The 25,158-nt window shown below is 41.0% G+C and overlaps 1 protein-coding gene across 3 annotated transcripts in view; it reads right to left on the bottom strand.

Annotated features, from left to right (window-relative positions):
• Positions 1–1,424: 1,424 nt before the first annotated feature.
• lipeb (lipase, hormone-sensitive b) overlaps positions 1,425–25,158 on the bottom strand; it is a 31,161-nt gene continuing 7,427 nt past the window's right edge. For all 3 annotated transcript variants that reach the window (XM_037073767.1, XM_037073769.1, XM_037073768.1), the window contains exons 2-13: positions 23,690–23,931; positions 22,501–22,785; positions 20,933–21,023; positions 18,019–18,164; positions 17,365–17,550; positions 16,319–16,471; positions 13,431–13,575; positions 12,515–12,742; positions 11,228–11,413; positions 9,451–9,632; positions 8,367–8,633; positions 1,425–6,189 (exon numbers count right to left, since the gene is read on the bottom strand). In XM_037073767.1, the coding sequence (XP_036929662.1) occupies positions 5,791–6,189; positions 8,367–8,633; positions 9,451–9,632; positions 11,228–11,413; positions 12,515–12,742; positions 13,431–13,575; positions 16,319–16,471; positions 17,365–17,550; positions 18,019–18,164; positions 20,933–21,023; positions 22,501–22,785; positions 23,690–23,931 (2,510 nt within the window). In that variant the 3' untranslated portion in view covers positions 1,425–5,790. The remainder of the gene's footprint in view (positions 6,190–8,366; positions 8,634–9,450; positions 9,633–11,227; positions 11,414–12,514; positions 12,743–13,430; positions 13,576–16,318; positions 16,472–17,364; positions 17,551–18,018; positions 18,165–20,932; positions 21,024–22,500; positions 22,786–23,689; positions 23,932–25,158) is intronic.

Here is a 25,158-nt window from a genome sequence, read left to right as displayed (position 1 = left end):
TCTCCCTTCACATAACTGCAGTTGTCATTATGAGGAGATTTTTTTTGTTATTTCCTTTTTTAGTACCTTTTCTGTGGCGGGTTGGTGGCCATGTTGGTGTGTTGGCAATGTGTGTTGAGTGAGATGATGAAGTCCACTAAGCAGTTTAACACAAAATTAGATGATATTTTCCTTTAATGATGACCAACTGCAACTTGATTGGCTTGGAAAATTATCTTTTTACTCCATGGAACATTATTTAGGACAAACATTGCGTGGTGGTTAATGGAGAAAATACAAATAATGTTTTGATCCCACTTGAATTGTGTCATGAGTCACACGCACATTTTTGTATTTGAAAGATAGTTTTCCAAGTCAATAAATTAAAATATCATCTGGTTTTGTGTTGAACCACTCAGTGAACTTCACCGTCTCACTCAACACAGGTCACCAACGCCAACGTGGCCGCCAACTCGGCTCAGAGAACGAAGATGAAAATCATAATACGTGTGCTCAGACTGACAACTGCAGTTATGTGAAAGGAGCTGTTAATATACAGGAGCAGCTCTACAAGGTTTAAGTTACAGGTTTTGTTGTCAGATGAACAAGACATTAGCAGCTACTCTGGTGATATGCTGCCCCCATGTGGTGGGAGTATGAACTCAACAGGTGACCAATTTTTACTTATTGCACCTTTAAGCTATTATAAGCACTGTGTCCAATACTTGTAGGAAATATTAGTATGTATAATATGTGCTTTCAAAATAGAGCAAATACTGAAATATCAACAGAATTTACATATCAAAAATATATATATGTATGTATGTATGTATGTATGTATGTATGTATGTATACCACTGGATCTTACTGCTGTAGATGCTCAAAGTGGAGCCAGTTTTACAATGTCTGTATCATTGGGTTGTTTATCCACACAAAACCATATTTTATAACCTTGGTGTGTTTAATCTTCATTCACAAAGTAGCTAAAGCTGCCAGATAAAATATGATGGAGTGTAAATAAATGTTTGCCTCTGAAATGTCTGTGGCGTAATATGAATATGAAGCAGCATCAGAGCGGTTACTTTCCACTTTCCTCTGTGCTCACCAACTAGGATAAATGAATAATACAGAGAGGTCTGTGCCTTGTGTATTTTTTGGATTTGATCTGACACTTTTATGTTTACAAAAAGGTCAGCTTTGTAACTGACCTTTCCCTGAGTCCTGACTGAATCAAGATATTGGTAAAATTCAATTAAAAGTTTTTATTATCAAACGCAATGATACATCAAAAACCCATTGGATATATCCAGAATATCTGGCCAGATAGATCACTGACAATCTCTCTTCTTCTCTTTTTTATCCTCAGGGACTTTTACTTAACTTTTAGTTTGATCAGTGCAAAGAAAAGGTTAATTCATGAGATAAAACACGACAGAACAGCAGGCTCATGGGAGAATATATTTATTTAGATAAAAATCAACAAAAGGAAGAAACCAGCCTACTTGCAGTGATTCGGAAATTACATTGAAGTATGAAACCTGCAAAGAAAATGCAGTCCAACTCAATCACTCTGCAATCAATCAGCAATCAGATTAACAAATCTGAAAGTAAAAATATCTACATGAATCAGATAATGTTTCATATACATTCTTTTTTATTCACAGGTTTGCACTTGCGGTGTTTTGAACAAAAGAAAATTAAAACGTAAAAAAACAAGTAAACTTAAAACAGCTTTGTTTTCCAGTCTATGGCTTGTTTTCTTTTAAAAGGCTAATCATATTCTACATCAGAAATGCATTTTACAATGCGGAACGATTTGCATACGGAGCGCAGACGGGCTATGACACTGGCTAGCACCTGCATTTTCAATGATGCCAGTTAACAGCAAACACTAAACAGCCAGGACAGCACATCTTTATGGAAACAAATAAGGGCTGATAATATATACATTTTGTTCTTCTTCCACAGCCTGCTGTTGTATAATACCTTTTGTGTGCAAGTGGAATAATACATACATTAACTAAAATGTGTGAATTAAGATAAAATAACAAAATATTTATACAGCTACACATCTTTTTTTTCTTCTTTCCTTTTTTAACACATAACTTTGCACATTCACAAACTTAAATTTGTGATAATTTTTCAGATTTGAGCATGCACTTTGTCTACACAAGCATTCAAAAAAAGATAACATACAACTGCAGGCTGTCAGATCACATGTGAGCATCATTTAAGAAAGCTGAAAATATCAGTGAACCTCATTTGCTTCCAAACAGTCATTACAAAACTCAGGCTTCAGTCTCTGGTTCTGCTTGGAACTGTGACCACAACTGCAGGAAGTCTGAATGATAGATCACATGAGTGTATCTCGCTTGGAAACATTTCTGAGGGGCAGCTGACATCAGTTGAAGACACTGACGCAACTGTGAAAGAATTTTGTTTCCAGGAAAATGTTTGTGGTGCACGGACTGGTATGATAACGGAGTCCACCCTTGAGGTGATTTCAAACACATAACTATACAGCAATAAACAACAGTTTACCACACATGTTGGATACATCAAAGTGTTTCTGGTTTGGAATCATTTCTGAGGAGCAGCTGATGTAAGTTGAACTCACTGACACAATTGTGAAAGAATCATGTTCAATCTTAAACATGTGATAGTAACTATGAAGTCCAACCTTGAGGTGATTCAAACACATAAAAATACAATAATAAAAAGACCGAAGACTGAAAACAAAAAAATGGCGAAATGCTGGTGTGTAACTGCATAGTTTTACCTAAGACCTCATCAATAAAGCAGCAAGCTCATGTTTGTAGCAGCACTGCACTTTGCATTGCACTTCACCGAAATCAGCATGGAGCCAGGAAGGAGCTCCAACGAGAAGTGTTTTCGATGAGTAAATCTGTGGAGGTATGCCGTACAACCTGATAATTCAACCACCAAAGAAAAGCAGCAAACTTTGGAAAATGTGTGATTATAAAGTTGTTCTGTGGATGGTCGAGAAATAGACACTCTAATTAGGCAGCAACACTAATTGAAACAACACAAAATCAAACATTTCAGCTCAGAACTGAAGGCAGCATACAAGCAGAGTTGGAACCATGAAAGTGCCAGCTGAGTTTGGAAACTGTAACACTGAGATGAGAGCCCATCTGGTGTTTTGCACAGAAGAGTTTGCAGCGCTGGGTCAATCACCTGCACTCAGGTTAGACTGATGCATGAGTGGTCATAAAGGACAAGAGGCATATGGAGGTCAATGAAAAAAACAAGTTGGTGAATTTTTAAGTTTTTCTAGTAGCTGATAATTTATACAACAAAGTGCAAATGACCAGTCGACCCTGCAGGGCTTCACAGGCGGTGGTGTTTTCAGTACTGATTTCTTCATCAGTCTATGGACTTCAAAGACAACACATGGATAACAGATGATTAATACTGTGAATAATCTCTTGACTGTAAAGTGCCATTCCTGTCTTTACGTGAACACAAACAACGAGGACACGCCCCTGTGAGAGCTCACGTTTCTCACACTCCTCAGAGACCGGCGTGATCATGTGAATAAGCACATGCAAACGCCACTTGAGTCACACACACACACAGGCACCAGTACAGAAATAAAAATGTACAAGCTCTAGCTTAAAATACACCTGCATGGATCGACAAATCAACTCTGCAAAAGTGCAGAGTGCGCATAAACAGCGGCTAGTAAACCAAGTACAGTAACTTCAGCCCAGCATCTCCAAGAGGATGAGTATATTACTTTCTTCCTCTTCACGGCCCTGGTTCTCTCCATCAATCTGACTAAAAATATTGCGGTAAGTACTGCAAGCTGACAGAAGTGAGCATGGGCTAATCCTGTAGCATGACTTTGCTGCTGAAAATCCTGCTCTTCTACGGGGGGAGGATTTCGCACTCGGAGCTTCAGCTAAATCCTATTCATCACACAGCATCCCTTCTCGACAGACTTGGCAACCCTGGTCCTGCTACCAGGCAAGGGCAGGACAGTGCCAGCATTGTTGGCATCTATATTTAGTTGGACCTGATCAAGGAACTGACCCTCCGAAGGACATTTTTGTGTACTTCAAAGTGCTTCGGTGGCAACATGCTCAGAGGAGTGTCCTCGTGTTATCGAAAACAAAGTCATGAATGTGATGGTGGGGAGCAAGAAAGAAATCTGGACCACCGTCCACTTTGAGTCGGCCAAGCACAAGTTCAGTGGCTTTCACACAGCACTCATACAAAATCTTTTCTTGCTAAGGGTCCTGGAGCTTTGCCTAAAAGCCTCCGATTTGTAGTAACAGATTGTCTGGGAGGAAAGACCCTGGCTGAAGAGAAGTGGTATTTTGACACATTGCATACTGTGCAGAGATGGAGAGTGAGCAATAACGGCTGGCGAGGAGTGGGGACGACCTGGGAGGAAATCAGCGAAGTGGAGGTTAAAATGAGTATTGATAGCTCAGGGTGGGATGCCCCTTTCTCTCTCACTCAATTCTTGAGGAGAGCAAGTGTTTCCAGTCTTGAAAATAATAAACCTATACTGACTCTTTCAGACATCCGAGGGATATAGGTGTTTATAAAAAAGACTTATTTAGGTGGGAGCCAGGCTTTCAAGCATGTACTTGTCTTCAGAAAATAATGTATTTCAGTGCATCTTCACAAAATTCACTGTAACAATCACTAAAATGCAATGTTTGCATTAGAACTATCAACACTATAAAAAAAACAACAGGCGGCATCTAGACGGCGCAATGTGCTCCTGTATAATATTCTACGCTTTATCCCATCGGTATGTTTTACTACGAGTAGGATATGAGATTAATTGGAAAGGCAAGGTATGTCGGAGCAGCTGTGTCAAAGAAGCAGAGGTAAATATTGAACACATTCACAAATGTGGAAAAAAAATCGCATAAGATTACATTAAACAAACAATAAAGTGTACAAACCAACAGACAAACTTGTCATGATTCAAAGATTAGAATACAGCAATAGAAAAAAAAGATATAAATAACACAAGTAATACTACTGCATAGGTTTATAATATGATTAAAAAATGTAACAGAATCTCAAAAAACAAGTGAATCAATTCATCCAGTTTAGGGCCCGTCAGTCTGTTGTGTTTTAGCTCTCTAATTCTATTTGGGAGAGAGTCAACAGAGTTACTATCCACAAAGCGGGCTGTATTGACTGCCAAACTGGCGTAATGGAGAACACAATGTGGAGTTATTAAGTTTGATTTAGAGTGCTCCGTAAAGGACAAGTGGCCATTTCGACTGGGATGACTCTATACAGAAACATATAGTGTTCCTACCACTGTCTGATTGGGGCCTCAAATGACTGCCGTGGCCTAGATGAATCACCCATTCAGGCCTCGTCTCAAGAATCTTCTGCGCTGCTTTATGTCCAAGTCTCAGCTGCCTAACGGCAACTCTGTTAAGTGTGTGTGCTGGGTGTGTGGGTGAGTGCTTTGATCTAAGTAGCTGCTAAATTACCATTTTATTCTAAAACATGACTGTGGGTGTGTTCGTTTTGTCTGGCAGATTTGTATCAGCGCAGGATGCTGCACTGATGAGCAGCAAGAATTATAAAGCAGATGAAGTTTTATTGCATTGCTCATCTTTTTTTGTCACTCAAAATCCGGGCAATCTCTTAGAATACCCAACGTCCTCTCGCCTTCTGTTTTTTATTTTTTTTTTTAAGGATACTTCCTCTCTCCCTTTTAGGCGTTGCACTGCCTAAATCTGTCTGACTTTCATTTTCTCTTTCTCTCTTCACTCCTTGGGTGACTGCAGTCTTTTCTTTTTCAAACCTTATTCAAGGTCCACCAGAGTCGGTGTTATTCTGGCCCGCCACAGCAACTAAGCCCTCCCCATCAGCAATTTTAGCTCCTTTCCCGGCTGTAAGCTCCACTCCCTCAATGGGGCCAACGCAGAGAGTACCTGCCTCCCCAGAAGAGGCTGACACACCCCTATCGGTCCGTTCCAGCTTGCGGTGCTTGCGTGGCTCCGGGGGTGTGTCAGACTGGGTGAAGACAGCTCGAATTCTCTCCACGCAGACGTTGGCAGCTTCCCTCGTCTCCCTGGAGAGCTGCGATAGGCTGAGAAAGCCATGGGGGAGGTCGTCCACCACGCACAGAGTGACAGGCTGGTCTATGTTCCTCAAACGCTTGGCAAACATCACAGAGTCATCCAGCATGGGGTCTAATGCACAAGCCTGAGAGGGGGAGAGAGGGGGAGAGAGGGGGAGAGAGGGGGAGAGAGGGGGTATGGTGAAAAGCAAATTAGGATTCCCTTCAGACATGTCAAGAATCTTAATTAAGGGATGAAGAAAAGGAAGCCAAGCGTCCCAGCTTCGCTTTTGTCCCTGCTTTCTTTACATTCTCGCTGACTCACTCCAGCCACTTTAAAATCAGCACCAATTTCCCCATTTTCATATTAACACCCTTCTCACATGAGAGAGCAGGCAGGCTTCATCTCCCCTCCCTATCTCTCCCATCACACTCTGTCTTAATCTGATACAACAATGTAAGCAGTGTAAAGTCTTGGAACTCTATCCCTTGACATTTTGAGGCTGCCTTGTTTTACTTCTCAAACCTCGTTGCTGCTCCTCCCATCTCCATTAGCATTCCTAATCATGGTCTGCATGCTCGCACATTATCATATCTGCTAATTTTAAAACATGTGGAATAAACATGTGAACAATCAGGATCCTTCATGCAACAAAAGGACTTACAGTAGCAAGGACTTAAAATTCAAGCTTAAAGATCAAAATGAGAGCAACCTTTGACCCAAGTATCTAACCATATAAAGGATTGTCCACACCAAGAACAATAACTAATATTACATAGGGATGTCCCGATCTGATCTGCAGGATCGGGATTGGGTCCAATATAGGCATTTTTTCACTCATAGGGATCGGCAATTGTGAACGTGGACCCAAGCCTGTTTTTTTTTTTTATGTCAGAGCACAATTTGTGGCAGAAATCAGATGTGTAACATTACTCTGTGTCTGCAGTGTGAAAATTGGTTAATTTAGAAAGCGAAAGCAGCCCAGCTGCGACACATAATATCTGCAATACGACGGCTACACAGAGGGCCAACAAAGGAGCTGCATTTAATGCTACTTAATTAATACGGCATATTAAAAAAAAAAAACACTCAAAGTTAAACAACGAGTTCACTCAAGCAATACAGGCAAAGGCACCGATGCCGCAAACACTTGTGGATACTTTCAAAAGGAAATATCCTCAAGACAGCGGCATGGCCAAATATTACAGAGAAGTTAACTGAATTAATTGCTCTGGATAACCATCTCATCTCCGTGGTGGAGGATCAGGGTTTTCTTTGCCACCTGGAGTTTTTGAATCCCCGGTATGCCCTACCATCTCAGCATTACATTACACTGACTCCACTTTCGAGTTACAATGTGCCGGTATGCACACTAGTGCCATGGGTCTCATACAGCAGAGCATGTAAAACAGGAAATCGAGAAGATGCTGAGAAATGCGTGTGAAATAGATAAGCAACGCGTCAACGTCATTTTACGTGACAATGTCAGGAATATGAAAAATAGCAATGGATGATATGGAGGTACCAAGCATGGGGTGCGTCACGCATACATTTCAGCTGGCTGTACACGAGGGTCTGCTGTCACAGAGCAGCGTCACAGACTCACCTGTTACCACAAGGAATATGGTAGGCCAATGTTGCAATAGCATACGCAGAATAAGAAAGAGCGATATAAAAGTATATACTTTGTTTCAACAAAAAAAATTAAAAACTATTAAGGAACAGCTTAGATGCAGGTATTTTTTTCTTTAATGCAGCTGTATTATCTAGGAAAATAGTACCGGTAGTTAAATCTAAGTATCAGATCAGAACTCGATATCGGCATTGACTAAATATTAAAAGGACTCTAATCAGTATCGAGGTAAAAAAAAAAAAAGATCGGGTCATCCCTAATTTCAAATATAATGGTGTGAGAACCCATACTGATTAAAGATAACCTTCTGTAAACAGTGGTGCCAAGCATGCACTGCACACTCTAGCTGTGTTGGCTGCTTAGCAAAATGGATATTGATGACGGGTTACTGCTGTACCTTAGGCAGTGAGACAGAAAAAAACAGAAGGAAATGGGTTTTACATAATTCTTCAAAGATGAGAGGAGTTAGGAGAATCAAGCACTCTATTACAAGAGCGGTTGTCTTTTAAAGAAAAACTGTATTCATACTTTATCCTGGGGATCATTAAAGAGAATATCAGTAAGAGACAAAATCATATGGCAGAACGTTTTTTTTATGTGCAATTTGCAGCCTCATATTAGATTACATAAGACTTTTATAATTCATGACCGCCTTTAAATTCCAAAGGATTTTTGTAGCTTCTTCTTACCACTATATGTACAGGTGGCAGTCCTTTCAGCATGCTATCAGGAGCCAGCAGAGGAGAGCAGAAAGGATCCTTGACCACTGGAGAACTCTGCACCCTCATCTCTGTTTGCTGCACTGAACGCAGCGGCTCAAACCCCAGGGGAAACTCCCTCGGGTGCTCCAGCTCTGAACCCTCCTCTCCACCAGGGGGTGGTATGGCCACTGAGGACAGGTTGCTGGGCATGGAGGGATCTGCATCCTTGGCGAGGAAGAAATTCACATCTTCTGGCTACATAAAAGAAGAGATAGGAAAATATTTAGGTGAGGTTAGACAGCACTGAGGGGGTCAAGGGACAGGGTAATGGCAAGGAAATAAAACATTTTAGAGCAAACTTGATTAGAAATACACACACCAGCACTGTCCTTGTGAAAATATTTTAAAAACCTTGGCTCACTGCCTGAGGGTTGGCTGAACGATTCCCATTTCAAGGGGGAAAAGCATATTTAAAATCTTACATCACCTCAGCTTGCTATTTTTCCAAAGCCAGCCAATAATCCAGTCTGCCTGTGTGAAAACACATGCAAGGGGATAATCTGAAATACCTTGACAGTATCCGCGTGACCAAACATTTTTGATATTCAGTCAGCATTTTGTGAGAAAATCTTTTTGCGAAGCATGGGTGACATAATCTCAGCTGAGTTCAACAAGATGACACATTCACACCACTGCAGGAAATATAGCATTGTATGACGGAGGGCCAAAACGGTTAGAAACTGTTCAACATCTTAACAAGGGCTGCAACTGCGCGCTAAATCGGTTTAAAGCTTGTGGTATGAAAATAGAGATACAGTGCTCAAAGATGAGGCTGGTTTGAATTCTCTTCATGGCATTGGTGCAAATAATAATCATCAACTTACAAACATTTAAAAGACCTTGTGGGAGTTAAATCACAGGATTTGAATCCCACGACAATCCCCACAAACAAACAAGTGTTCTCTTAAGCAGCAACATCCGTGAGCTGTTTAATACTGTTAACTTCTTCTGGATAAGAGCATCAGCTGAGAGCATGCTAATCTCAATGTAAACATGTTCAAGCATGACATACGGTGCGCTCAGAGAGCAGTGGTGAACTGTGAGAGGTGGCATTGTGGTGGGATCCCAAGTCCTGGCAAGTCTGGCTCTTCACAGATAATTTCCTGCTGGGGAATTCTGAAGGCTCTGACGGTACAGGGGGGTCAGCATGAGGAGAGGAGATGGATGCCTCTGAAATACTCTTCCTCACTGTGTCTAAGAAATGAGATAGAGAGATAAATGAGACAACTGGGAAAACAGAATTAAAAATACAAAAGAAAAGGCATCAAGGAGATCGTTGGGCTTTTCCTTTATTGTGTTGTGTGTGTTATGTAGCATTCTTGTGCATGTAAAAGGTCTGCAAAGTAAAAATATCCCTGTCCACACAAATCAGAATTACTCTAACCCACAGAAAACACTGGTCCTGGACTGCCTAAAATGCCTGGTTTTGTCAAGCCTGTCCTTCCTTAACTTATGTGCATCACTATACAACAGGCGTAACATAAATATATATTTTCATATATTTAACATAAAATATATACACTCCATTCAGTCAGCAGACATACAGTTGTTATTGCTGTAGCAATGTAATTTTAAATCACACTACCTTTCTCAGCATGACCTGCCCTACTCTGCCTCTGATTGGCTACATCCTGCCCGTTAAGTAATGTGCATGTGCAACTCTCTCCATACACGGAACAGAGGCAAGATGTCTCGGTCTATAGCTAAAACAGAGCGTTCAAGACAGTCTGAAAATGGATGCTGGCAAAATAATGTGTTTTTTATGAAAAAAATCAAGTACGTAAACCTATTCTACTTGGATGCCAAAATAAAAGTATGAACTTGAAAATTAGCAAAATATGGCCTAATATAACCAGTAGCCACACAAAGTACATTGGATAGTTTATATAAGATAAAGAGGATACTCAAATGTACTTGGGGGTCGATAGCAGCTGGAGGACACAGGAAAAAATACGCCTACAGTACACAACCACTTTCACTTATTCTACTTCCGTTTCTACTTATCATATGTCCTCTGGTTGACAGCCAACAGTTAAAAGCCTAAAATGCAAATTGGGATGTATCAGAAAAGAGAAAGGAGAAGTGGGTGGGGGAAATTCAAACAGTGCTGTCATGGTGATATCATCAGCCCGCCCCGAGCCGTCAAAACACAGCTGGAAGAGACGTCTTGGCTGGTCTCTTCTCAAAGCGCTACCTATCTTCCATCTCTTTAATAATGAACCATCTCAGCACCATGATGGCCTTTTAATAATGTACACCCACAAATGACATTCTCATTAGTTTGGGCTTTGCAGCTGTGGGGGTGTCACCTTAGCTAAGGGGACACCAGGGAAATTACGATTCGCCACCAGATTTACGGTGGCAACAATTAACAATTACTGTCAAAGTCTGGCTGCTCCAAAGAGGTGAATTGATATGAATGGGGCAGAAGGAGTGTTACACAACAGGGTGGGATAAAGCGATAATTGGTTAGTTAAATGCTGAATAAAGGGGATCCATGTCAATAAACTCCTCCATATGCTAATGTACTTTGGGGCTGTTGATGTTGTTGCGCTCATAATACTTAAATAAAGTGATTTAATGAACACATTGAAAATGTGGGTGGCACACACACACACACACACACAAAGTTCTGAGCTGTAGATACGAGCAGATTGCATCTACAGAAAACTTTGAAACACAATAGCTGCCAAGCAGAACACATTTATGCCACCCACATCTCAGCTAACACCTGACTGCACACACATGCACAAACACACTCATGCACTCAGTCGCAGTCGGTGGTATACCAGTGGCTCCTGGTGGTGCCTCTGCAGCTGTGCTGGGGGGGGCTGAGGCTCTGTTGGAATCCAGCAGAGAGTGGATCCAGTTGGAGGCTCCCTGTCGAAAATCTCTGAGCAGCAGCGCTGTGTCTCTCCTCACCAGGCTCAGCGTGCTCACTTTCTCTACCTGTGTCTCTGTCTGCGGCTCATTGCCTGCCGAAGGAGGTAAGGATGAAAGGTTAGCAAGGAGAGAAAGATGTACTACAGAGATTAAAAGTGTTTTTGTCATTCTTCTATAAGCATGAATGAGTAACAACAGATAATAGGAGATGAATAATAGCAAAGTAAAGAAAACCACAGAGAGCGGGTTCAATACTACCACAGGGCAATTTGTATTACAGACCGCGATACACAGTGATGACAGAAAGAGTGAACAGAAAACTGTTAGTGGTTTAGTTCAGTTATTGAAAGAAGACAGAGGACAGAAAATATCCCTTGATATTAGACTACTGACAATTTATCAGCAGAATTGTGAGAGTTTCTCCTTACAAACATGCATTAATGACACAAGACACAAATCAATTTGCTGATAAGTTGAGCTGTTGGTAGACACAATTCAAGCTGGATGATACATTTCAGAGAGTTAGTACTTCGTGAATATTTTGTACATTCTTAAATAAATATACTGAATGCTTGTTGGTCATCTTTACAGATTTACGTGATATATCAGAGATTTAGACCACAGTCAAATCCAAGATGATTTATGTGATCATTTATTTCTGTACTAAAACTAAAAGACTGGCAGAGCAGACATCAGCTGAATAATTGATTATTACTGTGAGCTGTTGTCAAAGCTGCTTGCTTTTTTCATAAACTGAATAATGTTTTAGCTGCTGGTCAGACACGGTAAGTACTTTGAAAACCTTGCTTTTTTAACTTTTTCCATGATTACAGAGGCTAATCAATAGAACAGGAACAGATTAGTTGATAATGAAAATGGATGAGAAAAAACAACATCTTAACTTCAGGTAACAACCTCATAATTTATGCAACACAAGCAGCATACATGATTAGGTTATTAATCATTATTGTTAACAGACTTATAACTACAGTCCAGACCATTATATTCAGAGTATGAATGATGTGAAGCAGCAGTCAGCAGAGTCATGCAGAAACGCTTGACAGAAAGAAAATAGATCTAAACTTATTTCTCAACTTCACAGAACACACAAAAAAAAAATCCTGGCTTGATTTTTTTTTTTTTTTTTTTTTAAAAAGGCACTCACACACACACCCCGACACACGCACGCCTACCTGCGTAGGCGCTGAGACACCTGGAGAGCACACTGAGTGGCAGCAGGGGATCCATAAGTGTTAGCAGACGGGAGGGTGAGGCGTAGGCGGTCAGCAGGGTAGCTGGGTAGGCTGCCACAATGCCATCTGGCATTCGCACACCAAAGGCAGCAGCGCGCATCGATGTCGTCACACTCAAGTTGCCTCCCGCACTGTCGCCAGCCAGACATACTTTCTCTCCAGTCCAACCTGGAAAGATAGAAATGGGGCAGTGATGAAAAAAAACTGAAGAGGGAAAGAAAACAAAACAGAATTCAGTGGGGAAAATGGAACACACAAAAGGACACAAGAAAAAAAGCCTTTTTCTGCATCTAAGAGAAATCCACAGAGATGCAAAAAAAAAGAAGTCACAGATATCAAGTAACAGAATGTATTTTCTTCAGTGTTGTATATGTGGCTGCTTTGAGGGACTGATGCCTTACTGTCTGCCTCACAGCTGTGATATTGTTTTCTTGTACTTCAACAGACATATCACATTGTAATCAGTGTTAATTTGACACAGTGTGCTTCAGTGGTCAGATGTACCCCAGACCAACCAGTTGTCTTTTGTTTTGTTTTTGGCCTTAATATCAAGCATCAAAATATGTGTGATAATACATAACAATAGGTACAGTGCCAGATATCAAAATCTCCCCGAGAGATATAGGAATTGTAGGAGAGGATTTGCAAAAGCAGTCCACAGGACACCTTCCGACTGAGACTGAGTTTTACCCCTTTTGGTTGCGCCTGCTCATTAATTCTAATCAACAACTTTCTTTTAACTGCTTAATTCATGTATAATATCAACTGCAACTTCTACCACGACAGTAAAAAAGGAATCAGAAAATGTACAGAGGAGATAAAAAGTCAATGCTCTGGAGTAAACAATGCTGTGTACCTAGAAGGTGGTGATTTCTCAGAGCCCAGCAGTAGGCGTAGAAACACTCCTCCAGGGCCCTCGGGAAAGGGGCTTCAGGGGCCAGAGAGTAGTCCACTGACAGGATGGGGACACCCAGGTCCTGGGACCAGCTCTTCAAATAGGGCTGAACAAGAGAGAAAACAAGAGTATGCTAGGTTGAATTTATGAATGGAAAAACACTCATAATTTCACAGTGAATATATTCTATGTTGTAAAATTTATGAGAAACAACAGCAGCCACAATAAAAGGCAGAGGCAGGGAGTCAGAGAGAAAAAGAAATGTGGTGGGAGAGAGATGCGTGGGTTGTGAACATTAAGAAGTGAGGATGAAAAGTTATGAAAATTATGTGTCTCTCTGATGTCATCTGTCTGCTTTCTGGCTTAGTGTCTAGACAAAGGCAGAATGAGCGTTGCCCTCACTGTCACCTCCATTTCCTTTCTTCCTTTCTCATACAGTAATAACAAGAAGGTTCCCACATGTCCTAGTTGGCTATAAAGGAAAAAGATAGAGACAAAGGAATGGTGTGGATTTCCAGAGATTGACTGCACAAACAAACTCGTTGTCAGAATGCTGAGTGTTTCCCTTTCCTTGTTGCTACAGTTGGTAGTTTACTATTCTAATGCCAACCTAAGGCAAGTGCTTTACTTTCAAACTGCAGTGCAGTGACCTTGAAATGTGAGAAAGGAATCAAAACTTGTCATGGCAAAATATTCTGCAAAGCATTCGTCCTTTCCTCTTTTGTCTTTATCTTTTCCCAGCGCCCTATTGCATTGCTATGGCAGTGCTGATGGCAAAAGCGACAGCTCTCCATTCACAATACCAGTTAAAGCACACTGTGTGTATGTTTGCATGTCGCCTCACCAACCGGTGAATTAGTATGAAGAAAACACAAAGTAGCAGCTCCAGCAGTCAGCTGTGCTGTCTCAAAGCCCTGCCTGTCACAAGAAATCTTAGAGTGAGACCGCTGACAAGTGAATGTGCATTCAGTTCAAGCACTGTTCAGGTTGGTGTGGGTTTGTACAAATCTGCAGCTCCAAAGGTGTGTATATGTGTGTGTGTGTGTGTGCAACTTTGTGTAAATAACAGCTTTTGTTGTCAGGCTACAATGAATGTCAACATATGCCAGAGTCCATGGGCAGGTCTGTCAGTCAGACCATTCATCATGTGCCTGCATAAAAGGAGCAACGGAAATGCAGCAAATGGCCCACCTGGCAGAGTGGTGAACATGTGCACGAGTGCGTGTGTTTTTATTGGGCTGTGACCAAGGCTGGTTAATTTTACATGACTTAGGGAACTCCTCTCATAGACACACACCATATTCACAAAGTAAAAAAAGCATACACACACTATAACAGAGGGTCCTAGTTCTGTTCTTAAAGTAGGAATTAATGGAAGCTGCAGTCCCACTCATTCTCAGACAGGCACAGTTAATCTGCAAGCTTATACCTCAACTGGCTAAACACTGTGTGTATGTGTGTGTGTGTGTGTGTGTGTGTGTGTGTGTACGTGCATGTGGTCAAGTTGCTAAATGTACAGATGCCAGCGCATCCATTCCTGTGATCTCAACATCATTGGGCACAGAGAGCAGAGGCTCCTTCCACTGAAGGACACTAAGTGAGCAAAAAGGATTTTGTGAGATATTAGAACGATTGAGAGGGAGGATGTAATAAAAAAAGGAGAGCCTAGAAGAAGAAGAGAGAAGGATAGTCTGACAAGTCTTCCATTAGTGCCCTGGGTAATCTTTCTCTGCGGGGTTGTACAGTTCTCCGTTAATTCAACATGACAGCCCTGTTCACCCCCTTCTTTGATTGCTCCCTCTCATCCTCTGGTTGCTACGCAGCTGCAGATCAAGGATGCCCATGTCCTTGGCGATTTCACAGAGTTCTGTCTTGTGGTTGCTATAAGTAGCTTGATGCCACATAAATAACGAACACAGCCACATATGACCAGATGAGCCAAACACGAACAGGGAGAGTGGGCATAAACCATGCTAAAATAAGCTTTGTCATTAAGATGAAGAAAACAAGTTGATTTCTTCCTCCAGTCGCTATTTCCTATTGTGGTTCTTATGTAACCTTATAACAAAACTGGTCGACAAATACAACATTTTCATTTCAGAGCAAAGAAAGACCCAACACAATTTTAAGACCTGAATACCAAGTGTCTGTGTGTGTGTTGGAGTCTCTTTTATTCCATCACAACAATGTCAATTTTAAATCTAGGACATGGCCTCAGCCTCTATAATAAAAAAACAGGGATGAAGTGAATGACAGGAAGCAATGATTTACATAAAAGAGAAGAGCCAACACTGTGTGCACCTCAGTGGTAAAGAGGGCATGGAGGGAGGTCAAACTGTCTCCATCAAGTTTTCAGGAATTAATTACAATATAATTAGTTTAACGGCTTATTAAGTGCCACACTATTGACATAGTAAGAGACTCAGACTGGTAACCCCCTCTGCTCCTCCGCTGTCAACTACCCCCCAACACTTTAATTAACTTGTGGTCTATAGCAATTAGTTTAAGTAAACACAGTCAGAAGTTGAAGCACTGAAGAGATGAGAAGGTGAACTTAGCTGGATAACTGCTGGCTCAAATACTGGAAAAACAATATCGAAGCCAGGTGTCTAATGGTGGAGGTGGAGTGCTGTCAGTATTTAGATATGTAGGTGCCATGTGACATACTACACCACTGTTTCCTGCATTTTTACCAACTTTTCCATTATAAATAGTTACATAGAGACAAAAATCCAAATATTATGTGATATAAATACATTTTGGATTCAGATTTTCTTGCAAAATGCAACTAGTCCAGTGCTTTAATAGTCGGTGAAGATTATATACTAAGTTGGAGACTACCATCTCACCTCATGGGACTTGGAGGTCTGGGCGACAAAGCCTCCCCCGTGGAAGTGGATCAGGAGGCAGGGAGATGAGGGGAGACGCTTGGTCTTCAGCCCCAGTGACAGAGAGATGGCTCCCCCCTCAGAACGGCAGAGAGATAGCAGAGTCTCACTGTCCTGAAAATAGTGAGATGGAGAGGTGGAGAAAGAGGAATTAATTAACACAAAGAGAGAAAAAAACTGTGACAGAATCATTAAAATTAGTTGATTTAGTTAAAACAAATCCCATGATAACAGGTTGTGATGATTGCATAACTGCCCACAGACTGTCTGCATTGCAAACAAAGACTTGTTTTCATTGTTAATATATTTATTGCGAGTGGTAGCAACAGGGCTCCTTTGAGAGAGGAATTAACTAGCTGCTATGCAGCAGCTTGCTGCCAGCCTTCCCCACGCCTGCATGAACGCACATTAACTCCCATTCATTAACAGACAAGGAGGGAGGGGAAGCTGCGTCTGCGAGGGAGGACTTCCGTTGATGCAGACTTGTATTTTGCGACATTAAAAAGGAAGCTGTTGTTTCGTTGGAGCGTGATCAATAGCTGAAAGTGTTTGTTGATAGCACGTCTGGTTAAGTGCCAGGCTACAAAGAAAGGAAGGGAACAAGCTTGGAAGGAGAGAGTGAGTCTCTGGAGAGAATTATGCAGGCAGGAGGAGTAGGAAAAGTGAGAGTGATACCTATGACAGAGAAATAGATAGAGAGAGACATAATGAAGGGGATTACGTCCATGAGGATGAGCCGAAGCAGCAGTTTACTTGAGCAGCTCAGGAAAAATACCAGATATGCTATTAAACATTGCTAGAATATTTTAAGAATTTGTATGACTGGTATATGCAAAGTAGTTTTAAAAGAGACAGTAGAGGAAAATGGCTATAAACTAGGTCACACAAGAAACACTTTATACTCTAAAATCTAAAATCTCTAGTCTAATTGTGCACAAAACTTGAGATCATGAAGGTTTTTATTGCATTGTGCCATTATAGTGTGAACAGAATAACGATTTAAATACCTGTCCTTCACGTAAGTCATAAGAGATGAGCCTCATCTGAACCGGAGCTGGGCCAATGTGCGCTGATGGAGGAGCTATAGTAACAGATGCCCTGTGGTTGGCCGCCAGGGGAAGGTCAAAGGGCACAGGGGGCACAGAAAGAGCCCGGTTCACCTTTACTTGAGTGGATGTCATACTGGCAAGACTCTGGAGGAAAAAAGACGACAGCGAAAAAGACACAGAATTGAGACGGAAGGGGAGGGAGGAGAGAAAGAGAAGAGTGCAAGTTACAGAGCGAGCCAGGTCACTGAACAGTAAGAGAAACCGGATGAATAAATCATGAACCCTATTGAATAAATTGAATTCCACTCTATTATTACCAACGGCCTGTAGGCCGACATGCATAATGATAGAAAGGTATTTCTATCAGAGGAAAAGTAAAATATCACAGGTACAGTTTTAAAATTAAAAACAGCACCCATATCTGTGTGGTGCATTAGTGCTGACACCGTGAATATATTACAGACATTTTAGGAGCATATTCGTGTGTGTATGTGTATGTGTATGTGTATGTGTATGTGTATGTGTATGTGTATGTGTATGTGTATGTGTATGTGTGACTGAGCGACTGAGTGAGTGACTGAGACAGAAAAGGACCATTAACAGTCTACTCACCGACAGGACTTCGGTTTCAGTGATGTTCCAGAAGGTCTTCCAGAAATGGACATCCAGGTTCTGTGTGATCCGTTCAAATTCTGCCCCTCTCAACTCTGGGTCGATTGCATACTTCCCTGAGGTAAAGAAAGAGCTGGCTGCAACACCTGGGAAACAGAGGAAGGACAAAATAATGAGGTGGGTAAAATAATAGGTAGGAGACACCAGAGACAGTGTAATGCTACAAAAGAAATTTTGTACTGAGTAACTGAGTTAAAAGGAAAAGGAAGAATGTGTATGTGATTGGCAGACAAAAGCTCAGAATCATCGGAATGAAAACCGTAATTTCACAAAACACAAACAGCAGAAAGGAGAGACAGGACCCTGGCACATAAAACAACACCACTAAAAAACATTTTATTTTAGGGTTCACATAATAACCATTAACTAAGCACTTGTCAACATGCATATTTGTAAGATATCTGCTCTTTTGTGGGCATTATAAGGCACTTCTTAGCGCCTTAGTCTGTATGACCATTTTCTACAACTGCTTGGCCATTACAAAGTGTTCTCCCTTAATTACCTCCTGATTACTGCTTATTGATGTCAAATGAGGAAGCTGTTGTTCATGCTAAAAGTGTTAAGGGTGTCTAAATAAGAGGATCTAAATTAGGATTAGGATTTTCTCAACTGAGAATTTGTCCCACATTTTTGTGTGGTCCCATTACTAGTACAACCTGTGAGGGTTATTAAGTGTCAAAGGTTTTTTTTGGACACTATCAACACTTTAGTTTTGTGTGTTGTTACACACCTTGTACTACCACCTAATGAGGCCAATACTAAGCAAAGAATACCATGATCCTAATTCATGTACAACAACTTACTTCCTGTCAACAAGGGGTAAATATGAGGTTATCAGGAAGTGCCTTATTAGGGGGGAACCCTAAGTAGTATCGGTGTTACTGAAAACACACTGAAGAAAGTGGGTGAAAGGATGTAAGAAAAAAAAGATAGTCAAGAAGGAAACAGAGTACTTAGACATGGCAAACCTCACAGATGTGGCCGCTGAGAACAATTGTGAATTTTCATATACAGTCGAAAGTTTATATACACTTGTAAAGACAGTCTTCAGCTCCAATGACATTTTCTGCATCTTGATTTTGATGGGTGTTTGGGATCATTGTCCTGTTCAAACACCCAACTGGATCCAAGACCTAATCTTCTGGCTGACAATTCTAGGTTATCCTGAAGAATTTGAGCACCAGATCTACTGGCAGCAAAACAGCCCCACAGCGAAATACTATCACCACCGTGCTTAATAGTAGGTATAGTGTTCTTGGGGTTTAAAGGCCTCACCTTTTCACAACCAAACATATTGCTGCTCATTGTGGCCACACAACTACATTTTTCTTTCATCTGAAGGTTTTTCTGTGTCCATGTGATCAGCAGCAAACTTCAGACAAGCTTAGGGTTAGGGGCTTCTTTCTTGCATGGCAGCCTCTCAGCTCATGTTGTTGCACAGCACACTTGACTGTGGACATGACATGTGCCACTTTTAATTCATTACAGACTTGCTTTTTAGGAGGTTTTTGCTTGACTCTTGACCATGCTGGCCATTTTTCTCTCAGCAGCAGGTGATAGTTTGCATTTTTTTCCTGATCACAGCAGTGACATAACTGTGTCACGCATTTTATACTTAAAAACAGTTGTTTGTACAGTTGATCTTTGGACTCTTTGAAATGTCTGCAAGTGACAGCAACTTTCCTGACTTGTTCAAATCAATAATGGGCTCTTTCAGATAAATGTTGAGCTCTTTAGACTTTCGCTTGTAGTGTTTGTGGCTGAGTCTAATGGGTGTATCAGACAAGCCCTATTAAAATGGGACCAGAAACATCATCAGCCGTTATCCATCATAATCATTCAGAAAAAGTTAAGAGGCCATGTTACAAAGAAAATTTGATTCTCACAACTTTGTATTATTACCTAAATTGATTTGTTCAAGCTAATGTGTATATATTTTTAGCCGGCAGATTTGGTCACATTTTCAGAAGACCCATAATAAATTCAGATTTGAAGCCAACCTGATGAATGTTTTTTTGTGACAAAGTAGTATTTTTTTCTCTCATTCAAATTCACAGAAAAATGAGAGCTATAGAAACAACTGGAAGTGAAGACAGCTTTGATATACATTATCTTTACAAGCGTATGTAAACTTTTCACCAAGACTGTATGTACTCATTCTATTATTGCCACATGGATGTTGATGCAGAGACATTTAATGGTTTTCACTGCTCTGCAAGGAGTGAAAGATGGGCTTTTAAGAAAAAGGGACAGAATTGCACTTACTGACGCCATGACCTCAAACAGTAATCTAAACTGACACACAGGGCAGCTACAGCAGCTAACATCACTATGTGCAGAACCATTTAGGATGATAGGAGCTGTAGGACAGAAGCAACTTCTTCACAAAGTCATATAGCCTGAGGTCACTACAGAGGACTATGATGACAGGGTGAGGGAGTTCCTTTACACTCACCATATGGTGCAATACTGCCTGCCTCCACTGTGATGCAGCACAGAGCACAAAAAACCATCAGAGTCGAAGGATTCCTTTTTGAATGTTAAATATTTACGTGCGTGTCTGTGCGTGGGTGCGTGCATGAAAAACATTTGAATATGACTGTGCATGTTCTTCTTTCTCTGCCTCAGTGTGCATGTTCAAAACATTCTGAAATATAGAAGAAGCACGCCAGCTAGCCCTCAAGATTCAAAAAGGATGAAAGAGCATCTACAATCCAAACACACAACATCAAAAGGTACACAGTCAGGGGCCAAGGAGCAATGTAGAAGAGGCATGAGGATGAGTACAGTCTTTGAATGAGAATAAAGTGGCTGAATGATGAGAGGATACAGCTGCAGAAAAGATGATGCTGACCTATTCCCGACTGATGGCGCTTGTAGTTTTCTCCAAAGGCCACAAGGCCAATAGCGATGGTCTGGAGACAGGGTCGGATGGCTGGAGTGAACTGGAGAGAGGGATGAACAGAACCAGATACAGACTTCAGATTCTTAATCATAATCAGCAAGAAACACACAATAATTATAACCACAATCATTCAACCAGAGAAAGTGAAACACGGACAATGGGATGTCACAATGTCTGATGAGTCTTAGACATTATAAACTGATGCTGACAGTACATTATTTTTTCCCTTTTAGTTTGATTTTGACCTCTGTCTGCTCGGGGTTCAGCCCTTCTCATTAAGATCAACTACGAACAGAGACTCTCCATGTAGAGAGGTGCACTTCCCTCCATCCATTCAAATAATTTGCTCACTTTATATTACATGCAGGTTTGAGCAGCTGGAGTCGTTTGTAGTTCGGTATTACTTTCCTGCTTTCCTGACTTATGCATATTACATCTCTCAGCACACTCTCTTTTCAGGTTCAATCCCTCCGGTCCAAGATGTCAGTAGTGTATTAGCACCTGGTGACAAACTAGCCTGTGGCGAAGATTTGGCCCTCTACCATAAACCGATAACTTGCTTTAACAGCACAGTCATTCTCAAACCTTTCCCGCATGTCCCTTCTTCAATAGTAGAAAAAAGATCACATTCACCCCAAAATGTTTTTTTTAGAAAATCTAAAAGAGGAAGCAGCTAATTGAAAAGGATCTTCTTTTCCGTTAAATGAAAGGTCAGCACAATATCATCAACAAACTCTTGTTTATTTTTTCCTACATAAGTTCATATTCATTTGACTTTGTTTCACTTTATATTTTGCCCCTTAGTCACCCTCTCAGTGGCTCTATTTCACTCCAGTGGTCTTGAGAACCAGTCTTCGAACAGATGAACACTTTTTGATAAACAGGTGATGGGAGACTTGTGTTAGGAGCTTTATTCTGTATGTGGCAAGTGCAAATATAATAATGAATGTAAGGTAATTTTATAAGCTGCAGAATGCAACATGGCCACTAGCGTGTAAGTGTATCTGTGCAAGAGGTGCGATATGGGTACATCTGCTTGTTTGCAGGTGTGAAGTGAAAATTGGTGAGTTAGAAGTTGCTTTTCATTGCTTTTTCTCTGTATTATAAGAACTGAATATCTTTCTACCCATCATTATCTGCAGAAGCTAACTTTGTTTTTTTGCTAACATTTCAGTTAAACGAAATAAAAAAATAGACTAAAATGAATACACACTGTTTACTTACAAAACTAAAAAAAAAAAAAAAATACAGAAAAAGTCTTAAGTTTTAGACTTTTTGCATCACATCAAGCTTGTGGATGTCTAGTCAAGTGTTGAGTATCGTAAAGCCTTTTCAAAACTTTCTAAATCTTGTCTCTGACAAAAAGATATAAATGTAAATAAAAACAAAACAAAACAAAACAAACAAAAAAAAAAACTACAACCACTCTGCTACAGACCAGTGAACATGCTGTGCTGCTTAATTCCAACCTTCATTCATTCCAACTACCTATCCTCGTTCCACGCAGCTCATCTCACCTGAAAGCCAAGGCAACGGCCGTAGAAGCAGCCCTTGTGCATAGAGGAGTATTCGCGGATGAAGCTCTCGCTGAGCCCGCTTTCATCCTGGAAGAAAAGGTTGCCATGGCTGTTGTCATGTAGCATGCGCTGAGCCAGGTAGAGCAGGGCGCGCAGCTGGCACAGAGCGTTGCAGTAAGCCTCCATCTCTCCCGCATTGTGTGCTACTCGAAAGAAGATGCTCCGGCGGTTGGCGGTGATGTAGCGACCCTTCTGGATGATGTGGAGAAGGCAGCAGCGCAGGACCTAAAACAAGAGGAAGAACATGTCTTACAAATTTCGAGGAAAATTGGTGAGTCTCATTTAAAAATTTGCCGTCTGTCATGCCATGCCACCTTCTAGATGAGCGTGCTTGACTAAACAAAGCAAGGTCAGTTTAATTGAATTACAAACAAATCGTTGAGTAATACAAAGGACAGAGTTTTAACAAAATGCTATATGTAATTAAATGTACTTTGAGATACTGACTGATGAACCTCTGGCTATCATTTCTATTGTAAAAATTAATACACAGCATTTTGTGTTATACCAAAGAATTTTTTTTTCTAATTGTGCAGTCATTAAAAGGGCCATTTCTTCTGGGTGTGCTTAAATTGTAATTAAGATGAGAGTGGGAAGCTTGGGGGAAAAATTACAATGTCTGATAGCATGTCTGGATGCAATCATGTGAAAAGCTAGCCACTTTACCAGGGTGTTACAGATTGGTAAAAGTAGCACTGCTGGGAGAAGAAGGATTATAAATGTTGCAATCGAGAGGCTGGAAAACAGAACAGCATTTATTTGCTGCTCGGCTAGACTCATTCAGTTGTGGTGGGCTGCAGCCACTGAAGGTCATGATGTTTCATCAATAACTGTGGAGGATAAAATACAGTGGGTACAGTAGGGGAGATACTCTGCAGCTGGAGGAATTTATCTAACCTGATTTGCAACATAAAATCAATTTGTAAAACAAATGGACTGACCTTGGAACAAAGAAATATCAGGGGTTGGTGAGCTGTTTCTCACAGTGTGCAGAGAATACTGATAAGAATATGTTGCAGTATGCAGACTTGTTATACTCAAAGCTGCACTTGGTTAAAAAAAAAAAAATTGAGATCACTGACATCGATGAAGAGTTTGACTCAAGACTTCGAAACAACCCACAGCCTACCTTGACCAGAGAACGATATCCATTAGCAGGTATGTGTGGGTCAAAGTCGAAATGGTGGTAAACTGAAGCAAAGCCGGAGATGACAGGCTCCAGGCTGCGAGCATGCTCCTGGATCAGCTTCATGACATCCACCAGCCGCCGCGCCGCATCACCCTGCGACCCCTTGGCTCCTCCTGAGAAGAAAGTGGCGTTCTCTTCGCACACACTGTACAGGGCCGCGAACACTGCCTTGGTGTCCATCACTAAGAGCAGCGAGACAGAGAAGAAAGAGTGCTTGAGTACGATAATATTTTAAGTTTAATTATTCATTTGATTCTTTATGTATTCTCCATGGGTTAATTCTCTTTTTCATTACTGAGGATTGCTGATATGGCTTGTATATTAATAACACCCACTGATCTCACTATTAATTACACCGCCTTGCTGACCCCATGTTGAATTAAAAGACATTATTTCTATTGTTGTTCAAACTTGAATGAAAGCTAAGCATCTGGTCCTGCAAGTATACAAAAAGCAGCATCTCTATTCTGCACCACTCTCACACTTGTTGTCAGCATGTAGACTGTATCAGATGGGATATCATTGGATATCCTATATAATGTTCTCTCACTCTTATTAACTAATCCCCCATAGCCTGGCGTATAGAAGTCCACTGATTGAGACGTGTTAAGCAGGCCTTGAAATTAAATGATGTAAATTCAGCTAAGCAGCCAAAATCCACAGAGATCTAGGAAGCGATACATGGAGCAAGAGACGGCAGAGGCCCCATTGCTAACGTCATGCTGCTGGGAACAAACACAGATGAGTCATACACTGACAAAAACACAGAATCCCACTCGCATAAGAGTCCCAAAGGGAGGTATATAGCTGACAACACACAGCTGAGCATGCTTATCAAGTGTGCCCTAATGCAGCAAAACAAAGATTCAGTGCTATGTCCCAGTTGGACTCCAGCTGTTGGACTGAACTCTACTGTCAAGTCACCCGAGACCTTTGTTTCCACAACACCTCAGTCTGGGAGCCTGCTGGTAGTTACTGTATAGGGTGACTGCCATGCTGAGAGATAGAGGAACAGGAGAAGCGATGGTGGACATGCAGAGAATAAAAAACATAAAAGGAACAGAGACAGCAGTGCCTCCCAAACAGATGAGAAAAGGATAATTCTTGGGGCAATGCAGACATGGAGGAAGGAAAATTATTTCCTTGCTATGGATGGGTGTTAACCAATTACCCTGCAGGGCACATTTATCAGTTACAGAGGGTTTAATAGATGATGATAAGCTCACAGTTACTCTTAAAGAAAGACTCTGCTGTCTTAAAATCATATTTAATTCAACCAATTTTACCTAACGGGCATCCAAAATGGCATCAGTGGCACTTGGAATTAGCACACCTCAAACTTTTGATCTAACGAACTTCAAGTAAAACTAATTAAATAAATCAGTACAATAAAAATAAATATATATTTC

The sequence above is a fragment of the Acanthopagrus latus genome, chromosome 17, assembly GCF_904848185.1.
Source record: "Acanthopagrus latus isolate v.2019 chromosome 17, fAcaLat1.1, whole genome shotgun sequence".
NCBI classification, from domain to species: Eukaryota; Metazoa; Chordata; class Actinopteri; order Spariformes; family Sparidae; genus Acanthopagrus; species Acanthopagrus latus.
This window is presented reverse-complemented; position numbering and strand designations above follow the sequence as displayed.